Below are 12,162 nucleotides of genomic sequence, written 5' to 3' on the forward strand. Positions count from 1 at the left end.
CACACACACACACACACACACACACCTTGATTTATCTTCTTTAACCTTGTATTTGCTCAGAGCTCTCATGTTTTCACTCATCCCCAACAAAGAACATCTCACTCACCAAATTCAGTCTCTGTTCATAGTTGTGTTTTGATCCATGAACCAGGTTTCCATGTGTGATTGAGTTTCACAGAGGTCTCATAGGTACCTATGACTTTCCTTTTGCCTCATGGCTACACAGTTTAAACATCTCCCCCCACCCCCATTAGACATCCATCCCTCTCGGAAATGAACATAAGACAAGGTTTGAGGTTACACCTCACCTCCACATACAATACAACTTTGATCTTTTTGGGTTTCTCACAGTCCTACACAATGTCTCAACTGTGCCTGCTCTGGGCTTGTAACCACCACTTAGTTGTGCATTGGAAAGTGTGCGTTTGGGAGTGTGTTTGACTTTTTCTCCTGGACGATAAAAAAAAAAAAAGAGAGAGAGAGAAATCCCTTAATCCCTTTAGCAGTAGGACCCAGAGAATCTCTGCTGGCAAAATTGAACGGGTACACCTTTATGTTGTCCGAGGCAGGGGGCCAAGATGAGGAAAAAAAAGTTGGTCAGTACTGTAACAAAAAAAAAAAAAAAAGTTGAGCTTTCTGCCTTGTCATTGGCTGAGAAGAGTCTGACAGGAAAATGCAATGGCTCCTAGAGTGAGGACAGTCTGCTCTTATATTTATTGCATTTTAAAATACACACCTTGACTAATTCAGCTGCAGCGTCTGAAGGGAAAACCATCCTCAGCTCGACATGAGCGCTTCCGTTGCCGTATACAGGAACATTTACACGGAGGACCGCTTCAAGCAGGCCTACGGCTCCGATGACAACGCGTCTGGGAGTCTGCGGCTGCGGGAGAAACTGGCCGGGAAGTGCAGGTGTTCAAGGCGAGCCTGCCTTCACCTGCTCAGTGAGAGAGTCCCGCTTTTCAGCTGGCTGCCGAGGTACAGACTGAGGAAATGGATGGTAGGAGACGCTATCGCTGGGCTGACTGTTGGTATTCTTCATATTCCTCAAGGTATGTGCAATTTACTTAATATAATAATAATAATAATAATAATAATAATAATAATAATAATAATAATAATACCTGTGTATTAGTATGAGAATAACATTAGCAGTATAATTATTCATTAAATACATTTATTTAGAATTACTCAGACTTTTCCTCCATCTCATTTTCTGACTCTGTCCTTATAAGTCTCACTGCTGGTCAAAATAAATATATAATGAAACTAATAATTAAGTTGATAAAATATTTAAGTGAAAGTTATCCAATACAAGATGTTCCTCATCCAAGTCTATGAGTCTTATTTACAACAAAACGTATTACACTCTTAGGATCAAATACATAACCGTGTCTTTAAAAAAAAAAAACTCTTGCATGATGACATGGAGTGGCCCTAGGCTGCTTATGGAGTAGTTTTGATCTTATGAAAACGTATTTAATGTGTGCATATGTTGAATTTGTGAGTTTCAGCCATAACTCTGTGATACACAGTGTTATCCTGGTTTGAACTTGTTCATCTGCTCTGTAATTGTCATAATTTTGACCTCATCTCAGCCATGTTTTACAGAAAGCTCTATTCAAATGTGTATTATTACTCTCATAACTCCTTTATGATCATCTTTTGGACTGTTATGACAATCTAGCAGCAAATGTGTAATGCATGTGCTTACTTTGAAATTTCACCTTAGACTGTGCACTTTTTTTTTTAATCTAACTCTCATGTACTTACTTTGATTTAAGAAGGAAGTGGTGACATTAAAAATGGGATAAATTAAATGTTTTTAAAATTTGATGTATTTACTTTTTTTCCTAACAGGTATGGCCTTTGCTTTGCTAACATCTGTGGCTCCAATTTTTGGCCTCTACACCTCCTTCTTCCCGGTCGTCCTGTATATGATTTTTGGCACTGGCCGCCATGTGTCCACAGGTAAAATCTCTGTCTACCTTTTATGCTTTGCTAAGGTCCCTGTTGAACTTTTTCCACATTTTGTAACATTACAACCATAAACATAAAAAAATATTTTATTTGGATTTTTTTTTTTTTGTAATAGACAAACACAAAGCAGTGGTTCACTCTTTTTTCGTTAAAGTTAACACTCCTTTAAGATTCTCCACAACTTCATCCCTGACCTGCTGTGTTCTTTGACCTTTGACCTTAGTGATGCTTGTTCAGTTATGTTGTCTAACTCAGACATTTTGTTTGTTCTACCTCTTAAATGTTGTGAGGACACTGGTGTCCTCATGGACCCATTGAGTAACATGTAAGCGTTTGGAGGTGATGGTTAAGGGGTTAATGAATACATTTAGAGAAAATATTTTTAGACATTTATTTTTAAAAATCCTTTCACCCTTCAACTATGCAATACCTTATGTTTGCCAATCACAAAAATCCTAATAACTAGCATGCACGTTTTCACTTGTAACATAAGAAAATGTGATGAAGTTCAATTGGCATTTGCTGAGTAGACTTGGTCTTCACAGGTACCTTTGCTGTAGTGAGTCTGATGACCGGTTCTGTGGTGGAGCAGCTGGTTCCGACTCCTCTGGCCTTCAACTCCAGCTCACCTGAAGCAGCAAACTTTGAGGCCCAGCGGATTGGAGTGGCTTCTGCTGTCGCACTACTCTCAGGAATCTTCATGGTTTGTGAGACACAAACTGTGTTGCATTTTGCATCCCACGTCAACGCTTTGTCTTTGTGCGGATCCGGATCGGTTACCTGTCTCTCATATTTTGTCCGGCTTCGTCCCAGCTCTGCATGTTTGGTCTTCAGCTCGGCTTCCTCTCCACCTATCTGTCAGAGCCGATTGTTAAGGCTTTCACCAGCGCCGCTGCCTTCCATGTCACCGTTTCACAGCTGCAAAGCATGCTGGGCCTGAGACTCCCTCGCCACACTGGGGCCTTCTCTCTCTTCAAGGTGATCTGTGTTTCTTATCCTCATACTGTTCTAGAAAATTAAAGAGAAACAAATACAAATAAGCAAAGAGGTTTCAGGTTCATCACTTCTTTGTGGGCTCAGACTTTAGCCTCAGTGTTGGAGAACCTTCCTCACACCAACGTGGCTGAGCTGCTGATCTCTGTGGTCTGTCTGGCTGTACTGGTCCCAGTTAAGGAGATCAACACCCGTTACCGGCACCACTTGCGCACGCCCATCCCTGTGGAGATCCTCACGGTCAGTCAGCTGGCTTCTAATGGATAAGACTCATTACTTACATTACATTGAGCAAGTATTAATTTATGACTTTATGTTCTGCTCTTCAGGTGATTATCGCTACATGTGTAGCCTATTTCTCTTCGCTAGATTCCAGTTACAGCATCGAGATAGTTGGCCGTATTCCTGCTGGGTAAAACTTTAAATGGCAATAAATAAATAAATCTTAAAAGCCTTTTAATTTAAAATAAAATCAAACACATTTTCTATGTTTAGATTCCCAAAGCCACAGTTGCCTGCTTTCCACACTTTTCCCGCCATTGCTGGAGACACGATTGCCATAACTTTTGTTGGATACGCTGTTTCTGTCTCACTGGCGATGATTTATGCTGACAAACATGGATATTCAATACATCCTAACCAGGTAGAACCCATGAATGATACACCTACTTCCTGGACCGTTTGCTCTGAACCCGACCAATCTGTGAACATTGCGTTGAATCAACGTATTTTTGTTTTTCAGGAGCTGCTGGCTCATGGGATCTCCAACACCGTGTCGTCGTTTTTCACTTGTTTCCCCAGCTCAGCCACTCTGGCCACCACTAACATCCTGGAGAGCGCTGGAGGATACACACAGGTATGGGCCGCAATCATAACCGTAACAACACTGCTGTGTTTTCACGTCTGGACTGAGGTCCTTTGGTCCAGGGCTGATGAGTTGCACTAAAAGGGTAATACTGTGTTCCTTCTATGCTAACAACTATTTTAAAATAAAAATCCTGCTTTGAACAGCTAATAAATATATTAGCACATAATCAGAAAAAAGTGAAATTCAGTTATCAATGCATTACACACAGTGATGGATCCAAACATCTCAACAGAAAGTTAAGTGGAATGAAAAAGTGAAGCTAGAGAGATGCACAAGCAAGATATAATTGTAAAGCCGTGAACATTCAAGAGTTTGGGAGATACAGATGGCCTGGAGTTCAACTGGAGTCAGTTCTTCAAGAGCAACACACTCAGTCATGTTATTTTATAAAAAAATAAAATAAAATGTTAAAACTGTTACCATGTTGTGGCAACAGAATATGAGACAGATAATTTGTGAAGAGATGGAGTTCTTATGTCTCCTCTCAGTGGTCCTACAGCCACTTGCAGAAATACACTACAATACTACAGCTCAGAAACAACCAATCAGAGCCAGGAAGAAGGTCTTAGGAATGTCAATCGTGCTCGTGTGCAAGCTGCTTACGTCCTTTTGTAGCCTTCCCCCGTTCCGCATGTGCAGTCACTCAAGCTCAAGTTTACAGATCAGCTGCAATTGCAATGCTAATGGTGGAGAAACAATTGAACATTACAGGAAATGCGGTAATTTCTCAAGTTCTGGGCAAGCTCCACTGCAGAGAGCAAAAGGGGGGGGGAAGGTGGACCTGTAAGGTGTGCTTGTTCAAATCTTCAGGCTTAGAATTCCCTACTGCAGCATTAACATGGACTAAAACTGTGCTTTTATTTTATTTATATATATCTTTTTAATCCAGCGGTGCCCATTTCTGACACTCATCAAACTGAAAATTGGTGAAGTGGGGAAGACATGCAGGAAAGATCTTGAATTTGGAAGTTCAACATGGGACAACTGTGTGAAAGATCATTAGCCTCATGTATAGCGAGGCTATGGATCACTACTGCTATGCTGTGAGCCGTCCATCAACCAGAGACAACATCAGAAGAGTCTCACCTCGACAAAGGAAAAAAAAAAAAGACTGGGTTGTTTCTCACTTGTCCAAAGTCGTCATCTGAGATGAAAAAACATTTTTCACTTGGTTAGACAATCAAGATCCAAGAATCCAGAGCACATACAATCATTTTAATCATTTAAAGCCAATTAAATCTTTACGTTTCTTAACACACATTTATATGTGTGTGTCCTTGCAGCTCTCTGGCCTTTTCACCAGTCTGGTTGTATTGATCGTCCTGCTGCTGATCGGACCCCTGTTCTACTTCCTGCCTAAGGTGTGCTCTCGTGGCTGTCTCTGTACATGAAGAAAAAGGAAGTAGGATATCTCCACTTACCTCCCCTTTTGTCTCTCCCCGCAGGCTGTGCTGGCATGCATCAATGTTACCAGCCTGAGGCAAATGTTCTTGCAGTTCCGAGACTTACCCGAGCTTTGGAGGATCAGCAAGCTAGACTTTGTAAGACTGCTTAATAGATATTTTTGTTCAGAAGAAAAAGGAGAAAGAAAGCAGACGGTTTAATACTGTAGCTTGTTTGGCTGCTGGCGAACTAGTGGGCGCATCTTTAACTGCAACGTCTCCAGATTTTTTGAATCAAGCTCCTCCACAGAATATGTGTTCAATAATTATGTTTTGTTTTTAATTAATCAAGTTATATTCACTTAGATTGACCTGTTCAATTTGATTTGCTTCGTGGTGATGTTGTCTCTGTCGTTAGATGGTTTGGGTCGTAACCTGGCTGTCTGTGGTGGTACTGAACGTGGACCTTGGCCTGGCCATCGGCGTGGTTTTCTCCATGATGACCGTCATCTATCGAACACAAAGGTGCAATCATTGTCAAGTCCAGGAACTGAGGCTCAGTGCTTGTTTCTGCAAAGCTAGAACTGAAACCTCCAACATGTTTTGTTGAGATTTTCCATGTTGCTAAAGTTATGCATGACCATTTTTTTTTTTCACAAATTACTATCTGGAATAACATGAAATGCATTTCTATTGAGCACCTTTATTATGAATCTCCCAAATAAAGTCCAGTTCAAGCAGCTGCCCCCAGAAATCTCCCAGTAAATAGAGTCCACTTGTGTGCAGGGCTAGGTTATAAAGCAATATGCCAAGCTTTGAACGTCTGTACAAAAAAGAGGTAAAACATGGCCGTCCACCTAAACTGGAAAAAGAAGGCGATTGATCACAGGCGAATGTTATCACTGAAGGAGATTCAAAAATCCACAGCACAGCCATAAGAAACTGAAAAAGTCGTACGAGTGTGATTACATAAACTTGACACATAAGTAAACAGATGACCAATGCTTCAACAGGGCTGATTGCTCAGTTCTTGGGCGGGCGAGCAACACAGAAATATACAGACCTCTGGAGAACCACAGCAAGGTGAGTAGAGCTTGTAATTCTTTCACTTGTTGCAAATAGACACCGCACTAAAAGTTAAGGTGAACGTGTCTGAAAAAAAAAGTCCATTAGAGGAAATAAATTCCAGCACCATGACCCTTAATGTGAGAAACGATTGGACAGGATTTTATCGAAACAATAAAGATGAGACATTGTTGTTTTTTGGGGGTTTTTTTTCCTATCCAGTGCTATGAAGTGCCCGGGGTGAAAATCTTGACATACAACGGGCCCATCTACTACGGCAATCGCAGCTTCTTCAGGGAGAAAATGAGCAGGGTGTTGGGTCTGACGCCCGAAGAGATCCGCAGTCGGGAAAAGGCCAGGAAAGCTTTGGAGAAACGAGAGAGAGAGGCCTCTGTCAGCACTGTGGTATGAGTCATCAATAACCATTTGTTGGGACAAATGCGACATATTTATAAACTATAAAATGTAACTTAATCCAGCCGTCTTCGTGTTTTCTCCCTATGCTGTTGTTTAGGACAGAGGCATAGCAAACACGTCGTTCTCTTCGGTAAATGAGTTCTTTGAATCAGGTTCGTAGCTGCTTTGTGAAATCACTCAGTTTGAATGTTCTCTCACAGCAGACGTTATGAAACTGCGTGTTTTCACCCTGCAGAAACGCCAGAGAAAGAGGTCCAGGCCGTGCTAATTGACTGCAGCAGAGTCATATTTGTTGATGTTGCTGGAGCGAGGCTCTTCACACAGGTCAGCCTTCAACAAAAGGACATGGCTCCCCCTCGTGATCTGGTCACGTCATGTGATTTTCTTCCTGCAGATGTGCACCGAGTGCCAGAAAGTCGGAGTTCACGTCTATTTGGCAAATTGCAACGGTAAACGTTTTTAATGTCAGATATTTCTCTCATACATTTTTTTTTCCTGTTATGTTACAGTGTAGGTAGGGTTAAATGTGTTAAGTGTGTGTGTGTGTGGATTTATCTTGCTCCCTTTAGAGAGTGTCTTAAAGATCTTGACATCAAGCGGCCTGATGAGTCACATGAATCCTCAGCATATTTTTGTCACCGTTCACGATGCCGTAATGTACATCCAGCAACAGAGGGTACGAATCGTAATCGCTTTCAGTATAAGCAAAGAATAAATTATTTTCACATTTGAATAACAATGTTGTCCTCTGCCATAGGAAAAACCTCCAGAGAACACCACAACAGTTTGGGTTTGAACCGAGAGGCCAGTTTCTGTGGCCGGAGACATCGGCTGGAGCACAAGAACAGCTGGATCGGACTTTGCAGTAGGGGAGTCATTCAAAGACACAGTGGCCTGTTGTAGCAGCACTTAGTATTTTTAATGGTTACATTTCAGCATTAGCCGACCTTTTTCAGATATCACACTCCCTGCTGACACACTTAAATCCATCCTAGCTGGATTTAACTCAAGGAAATGCAGTTCCTCGACACTGTATAACTCTTCTGGACTTTCTCTTCTGTAATATTTCATTTTTACAGTCATATGTATTCTTGTATTCTGTATTTCGGCATTGTAATATTTATATGTGTTTGTAATGTTAGCTACCTGTATGTAATAAAATACCAAGCGCACTGAAGAATTTGTTCTATGTTTGTTAACCGTCTGCAGCTGGTCCAAGACGCTGCTGCCCGTCTGCTTATAGGTAACAACGCGAGGACATTACGGTACCTCCATATTGCACTGGATGCATGAATATGTTTTGGGATTGATTTTTATTTTGGTTTTTAAATGTTTAAGCAGTGTAGCACACATCATTTATGTCAAGAGTTTTTACACAAGCATCCTCTCAGATTCTGGAACAATCTCCTTCTCATTTGAATGATGGCTAATACTTTGAACGATTTTAAGGCCGTTTTAACAACCCATCTTATTAACTTGGCTTTTAATTCCAGTTCAGCAGTTGTCTGTTTTCTGTCTCTTTTTTAAGTTGATCTTTTCTTTTTTTATCTGTCTGTTTTATTACAGGTGTTTTTTATTGATCATGTTTTAAATTATGCATCTCTTTGGTTACTCAGAGTAAAGTGTAAAGTGCTCTAAAAAAATGTTGATTGATTCCAGTAGCTTTGATGACATTAAATTATGTAGAGTTCAATTAATGCTGACACCCCCCGTGGTGACCCACGGTGGTGGCAACATCATGCCGTGGGCACGCTTCAGCAGGGACAGAGGACCTGGACAGAAACGGTGGGCAGATGGATGGACTCAAATGCAGGACAATTCTGAAGAAAAGCCTGTGAGAGATGCTTCAAAATAGAGCTTACCCTTTTTAACAGGACAATAACCCCGAACATCGACAGAATTAAATGGTCTGAGAATAAAACATATTCACGTAGAAAGGGCTAGTCCAAGTCTGGACTTAAATTTACTTCAGAATCTATTTTGGACAGAAAAATGGGCAACAAATTCATTGTCTCTATGTGAGAAGCTGACAGTCACACACAGAATTGCAGAAAAAAATGTATTTTTCCCCCCCTTTTTCATCCAGGGAGCTGCAAAAAAAGGTTCAATACAAATACACAACACATTTCATATATGATCTTTGAATAACCATCAAGTAGCCCCAGTGATTGTTCTTTTTATCTTCACACAGGAATTAAAGTCAATACATGATAAAAGGTGGATTTTTTCCTATATTTGTACGAAACTTTTTTCCCCCAGGGGATTGAAATGGAGGGTGGTGTGGAATGTGAAGCATGCCAACCTTGTCAAATTTTGAAGAGAGAAGAGGAGGTGTCTTTGTACGCACTTAGATAATAATAATGATAAAAATATGCCTCAGATTTGAAAAATGAAGAAAAAAACCCTGATTTAAATGTGGAACAATGACAGGAGAGTTGTTTACCATCTGACAAAGACAAAAACAGAGTAATCACATCCACAGAGTTGTTTCAGTGCGATTAAAGATACAGTGTACAAAGATTCACAAGAATCATATTTCCTTCCAACTATTATTTTCTTAAAAGTTGGTAGATTCATTTCAAAACCTTCCGTGATGAAAACTGCCTCTTTCTTGCCACGTTGCTGCCCTCTGCTGGCCAATACACGATACTTTCACAACCCCGCTTAAACCTGGTACCTTGGCCTGATAAAACTACATCCAGATTTGAGTTCAAAACCACGGTAAAAATAAAGCAAATAAATAATTATGTCCTTGCGGTGTGTTTGATAACTAAGTTGATCATATTATTTCTTTCTCTTTTTTTGGCATATTTTAAGTAATCCTCCCGACACTGTACCCGCTGGGGTTTTCCCTTTAAAGCTCAAGGAGTATTTCACTAATTGGCAGGAAGTAGTCCACTTCAATTAGGACATGATGCACGAGTATCTGGCCAAATGTTTAGTAAGCCAGATTCTCCATGTGTGTTCTACTAACGTGAACACACATGGAGAGGAATTTAAAAAAAAATAACCCTGCAAAATCCTCAACAAATCAAAGTCTTAAACAATGAAGACTTGAGTTGTCATTTAAATAAACTCTCACAGGCAACAACATCATACTTAAAATTACCAAATGCCCGCATATGACGGGAGAAATTAAGATATTAGAATTGCAGCCAATGTTTTTTTTTTAACCACAAAGTGTATAGTAATAGACACGTGTTCATATTTATTAAATGTTCCTCCATCCGATAACCAACTACCTACAAATAATTTGTCCAAATATACTGCAAGGTGATTTTTACCTGATCTTTTGTTTCCCTCTGGTGGTGAAACATTGAAATACTTTATTTTTTTTGCTTCCAAATGTTTTCATTTGGAAATCTGATATAGGGCGGTGTCCTCGCGGCACACCGCCTTATATTTTTTTTAGATGTTTCCCTTATTCAGTTCAACAAAAGCCTGTTAACCAGTCATTAATTGAAATCGTGTGTGGTTGAAGCAGGGAGACATGTAAGGCGGTGTCCCTTGAAGACCAGGGTTGGGAAATCACTGATCTAGCACAATAAAAACATTTGGAAATCTGACATTTTTATATGATGCAAGAAAACAAATAACTCAGTGAAGTGGGAATAAGAGTCCAATGTGGACTTTGTGACATTTTCTGGAATCTCTGATCATACGCATTTGGAGATTGTGAGACATTTAAAGAGCATGATAACAGAGTGTTATCTGACTTCTGACTTACGCGTGGAGTGACCTTTGGTTTCCTGTGACATAAAATGAGCGCTGTAATCAATTAAATGAGATAGTAGACTAAAAACTACTAAATGTGTCCCAAGAACTGTTCATTATTGTTGCAACCTCTAGACACGATAACGGAATCTGTAACTTGCGTTAGCATAAAGACAACAAGGTTAGCATTTTTTTTCTTTTTTTTGTGTGCAAATTAAATATATTCCCTCCTCTAGAAGATCAATACATCACGACAACTTATAATAGTCCATTCACACACAAAAATACACATTAACAGCACAGTTAAAACTGACCTGAAATTCAAATTACTCACTAAGAGCAATTAGCATCAAAATTCTCCCTTACAAATTCAAAAGAAAACAAGTAAACAGTAAACAAATTGCAAAAAATGAGTAGTACTTCAAAGAACAAGAATCGTTTGGATTGTTAACATCACAACAGGTGGTTAAAAAAAAAGAAAAAAGAAAATAAAAAACAGTTGTGAGCAAAAAACAAAAAAACAAAACATCTATTAGCCAAGAGCAACACCTATTTGTTTTCATGAGACCAGTGGAAGTGCATTTTTTATTGACTGGTCATGCACTTGAATCTGTTCTTAAAGTAAAAGATCTCATTTCTGCTAACACCCGTACTTCCAGAAGAGTATCGAAACTGCTCGTAGGCCTTCTGTGTTTCGGTTTTAGTCCATGGCAACTTGATCTTTGACGCGTGGCTAACGATGACGTCACTACAGGAGCCGATGTGCATGGTGCCCAGAGCATCTACAAAAAACTCTGCAGAAATAAAAGGCAAAAATAAGTCATGCGTGCATTTAAAGCTTTATTCTCAGAGGTTTAACGTATTTAATGGCCTCTGACCTAGATGGCCTGTTCTTGACAGGCGCGGGTCGAAGCCAACCTGCCGAACTTTGTCCGTTCGAGCCATGAAGAAGTTGATGACGGCGTCTGCGACGACGCAGTTGGGAAATCCTTCGATAGCATGGTGGTGTCCGATCCTCATATTTAAACAGTCGCCTTCATTTCCGCCTTCTTCCACTGAAATGGTGTGACGGTATGTGGCAGTGTAACCAGTAACCTCTCTCACTGCACCACCAACCTGACGTTTATGCAAAAAAAAAGAAAAAAAAAAAAAAAGAAAAAAATAGATAAGTACAAAATAAAAAAAGTTTTATTCATATATAAAGCAAGAAAAGATTGACAGTCTGGTAGGGTCAGTGCTATTTAAATTTACACACTATCTGAATATCGCATTTATTTGTCCTTCTTACACCCCACTTGATTTTGTATAGGCTAAGATATGACACTTTTACACCCTGTTGTGTCATCTAATATAAATTATTAGTGGCGACATGCAGATAGATGTCTGTCTATTTATACCAGTCTGCCTTATGCAGAATGAAGTCCATCAAGCAAGCATAAGTGCGGTTTGTGGTGGCTCCAAAACATTTTAGGCCATTTATGTTATGGCCTCCACAAAAACATGCCAGCGTGTTAAATCCCAGGAACCACTTCCAGGCAGACTTTCACATCCTTTTCAGTGAACAATGTGCAAGCTGTTTTTGTGTGTGGCAAAGCTAGATGGACAGCAAGTGAAACTTCCCTCTTCAATTGGTTTCAAAAATGAGGTTCTTCTTTTTGCCCAGTAACCGCTTGCCTTCTCATAAAGCCGTGTTTCTCAACCCTGGTTTTCCCCCCCCCCCTTTTTAAAAAAAAAAAAAAAAAA

The 12,162-nt window shown here is 40.0% G+C and overlaps 2 protein-coding genes across 2 annotated transcripts in view; one reads left to right on the forward strand and one right to left on the reverse strand.

Moving 5' to 3' along the window:
- The first annotated feature begins 553 nt into the window (after positions 1 to 553).
- Positions 554 to 7,882, forward strand: slc26a10 (solute carrier family 26 member 10). The gene is made up of 18 exons (XM_007556604.2): positions 554 to 1,052; positions 1,861 to 1,971; positions 2,526 to 2,683; positions 2,794 to 2,958; positions 3,061 to 3,213; positions 3,303 to 3,385; positions 3,469 to 3,616; positions 3,716 to 3,829; positions 5,125 to 5,202; positions 5,287 to 5,382; positions 5,642 to 5,748; positions 6,237 to 6,306; positions 6,511 to 6,693; positions 6,803 to 6,857; positions 6,941 to 7,029; positions 7,100 to 7,154; positions 7,275 to 7,381; positions 7,463 to 7,882. Exons 1-18 carry the CDS (start codon positions 788 to 790, stop codon positions 7,499 to 7,501), a joined length of 2,076 nt encoding a protein of 691 aa, XP_007556666.1. The 5' UTR covers positions 554 to 787; the 3' UTR covers positions 7,502 to 7,882.
- A 2,009-nt stretch (positions 7,883 to 9,891) lies between these two features.
- The window catches only part of b4galnt1a (beta-1,4-N-acetyl-galactosaminyl transferase 1a), an 18,654-nt gene continuing 16,383 nt past the window's right edge, over positions 9,892 to 12,162 (reverse strand). Inside the window, exons 10-11 of the mRNA XM_007556606.2 lie at positions 11,298 to 11,535; positions 9,892 to 11,213 (exon numbers count right to left, since the gene is read on the reverse strand). Coding sequence (XP_007556668.1) covers positions 11,005 to 11,213; positions 11,298 to 11,535 — 447 coding nt within the window. The 3' untranslated portion in view covers positions 9,892 to 11,004. The remainder of the gene's footprint in view (positions 11,214 to 11,297; positions 11,536 to 12,162) is intronic.

This window comes from Poecilia formosa, unplaced genomic scaffold (genome assembly GCF_000485575.1).
Source record: "Poecilia formosa unplaced genomic scaffold, Poecilia_formosa-5.1.2 Scaffold80, whole genome shotgun sequence".
In the NCBI taxonomy this organism is placed as follows: domain Eukaryota; kingdom Metazoa; phylum Chordata; class Actinopteri; order Cyprinodontiformes; family Poeciliidae; genus Poecilia; species Poecilia formosa.

Bases quoted from the DNA above. Each gene is read 5' to 3' on its own strand.
- slc26a10 (XM_007556604.2), top strand. From the start codon at position 788: ATGAGCGCTTCCGTTGCCGTATACAGGAACATTTACACGGAGGACCGC. The intron at 3,386-3,468 runs GTAAAACTTTAA...TTCTATGTTTAG, and splicing joins GTTGGCCGTATTCCTGCTGG to ATTCCCAAAGCCACAGTTGC. The intron at 3,830-5,124 runs GTATGGGCCGCA...GTGTCCTTGCAG, and splicing joins GCGCTGGAGGATACACACAG to CTCTCTGGCCTTTTCACCAG.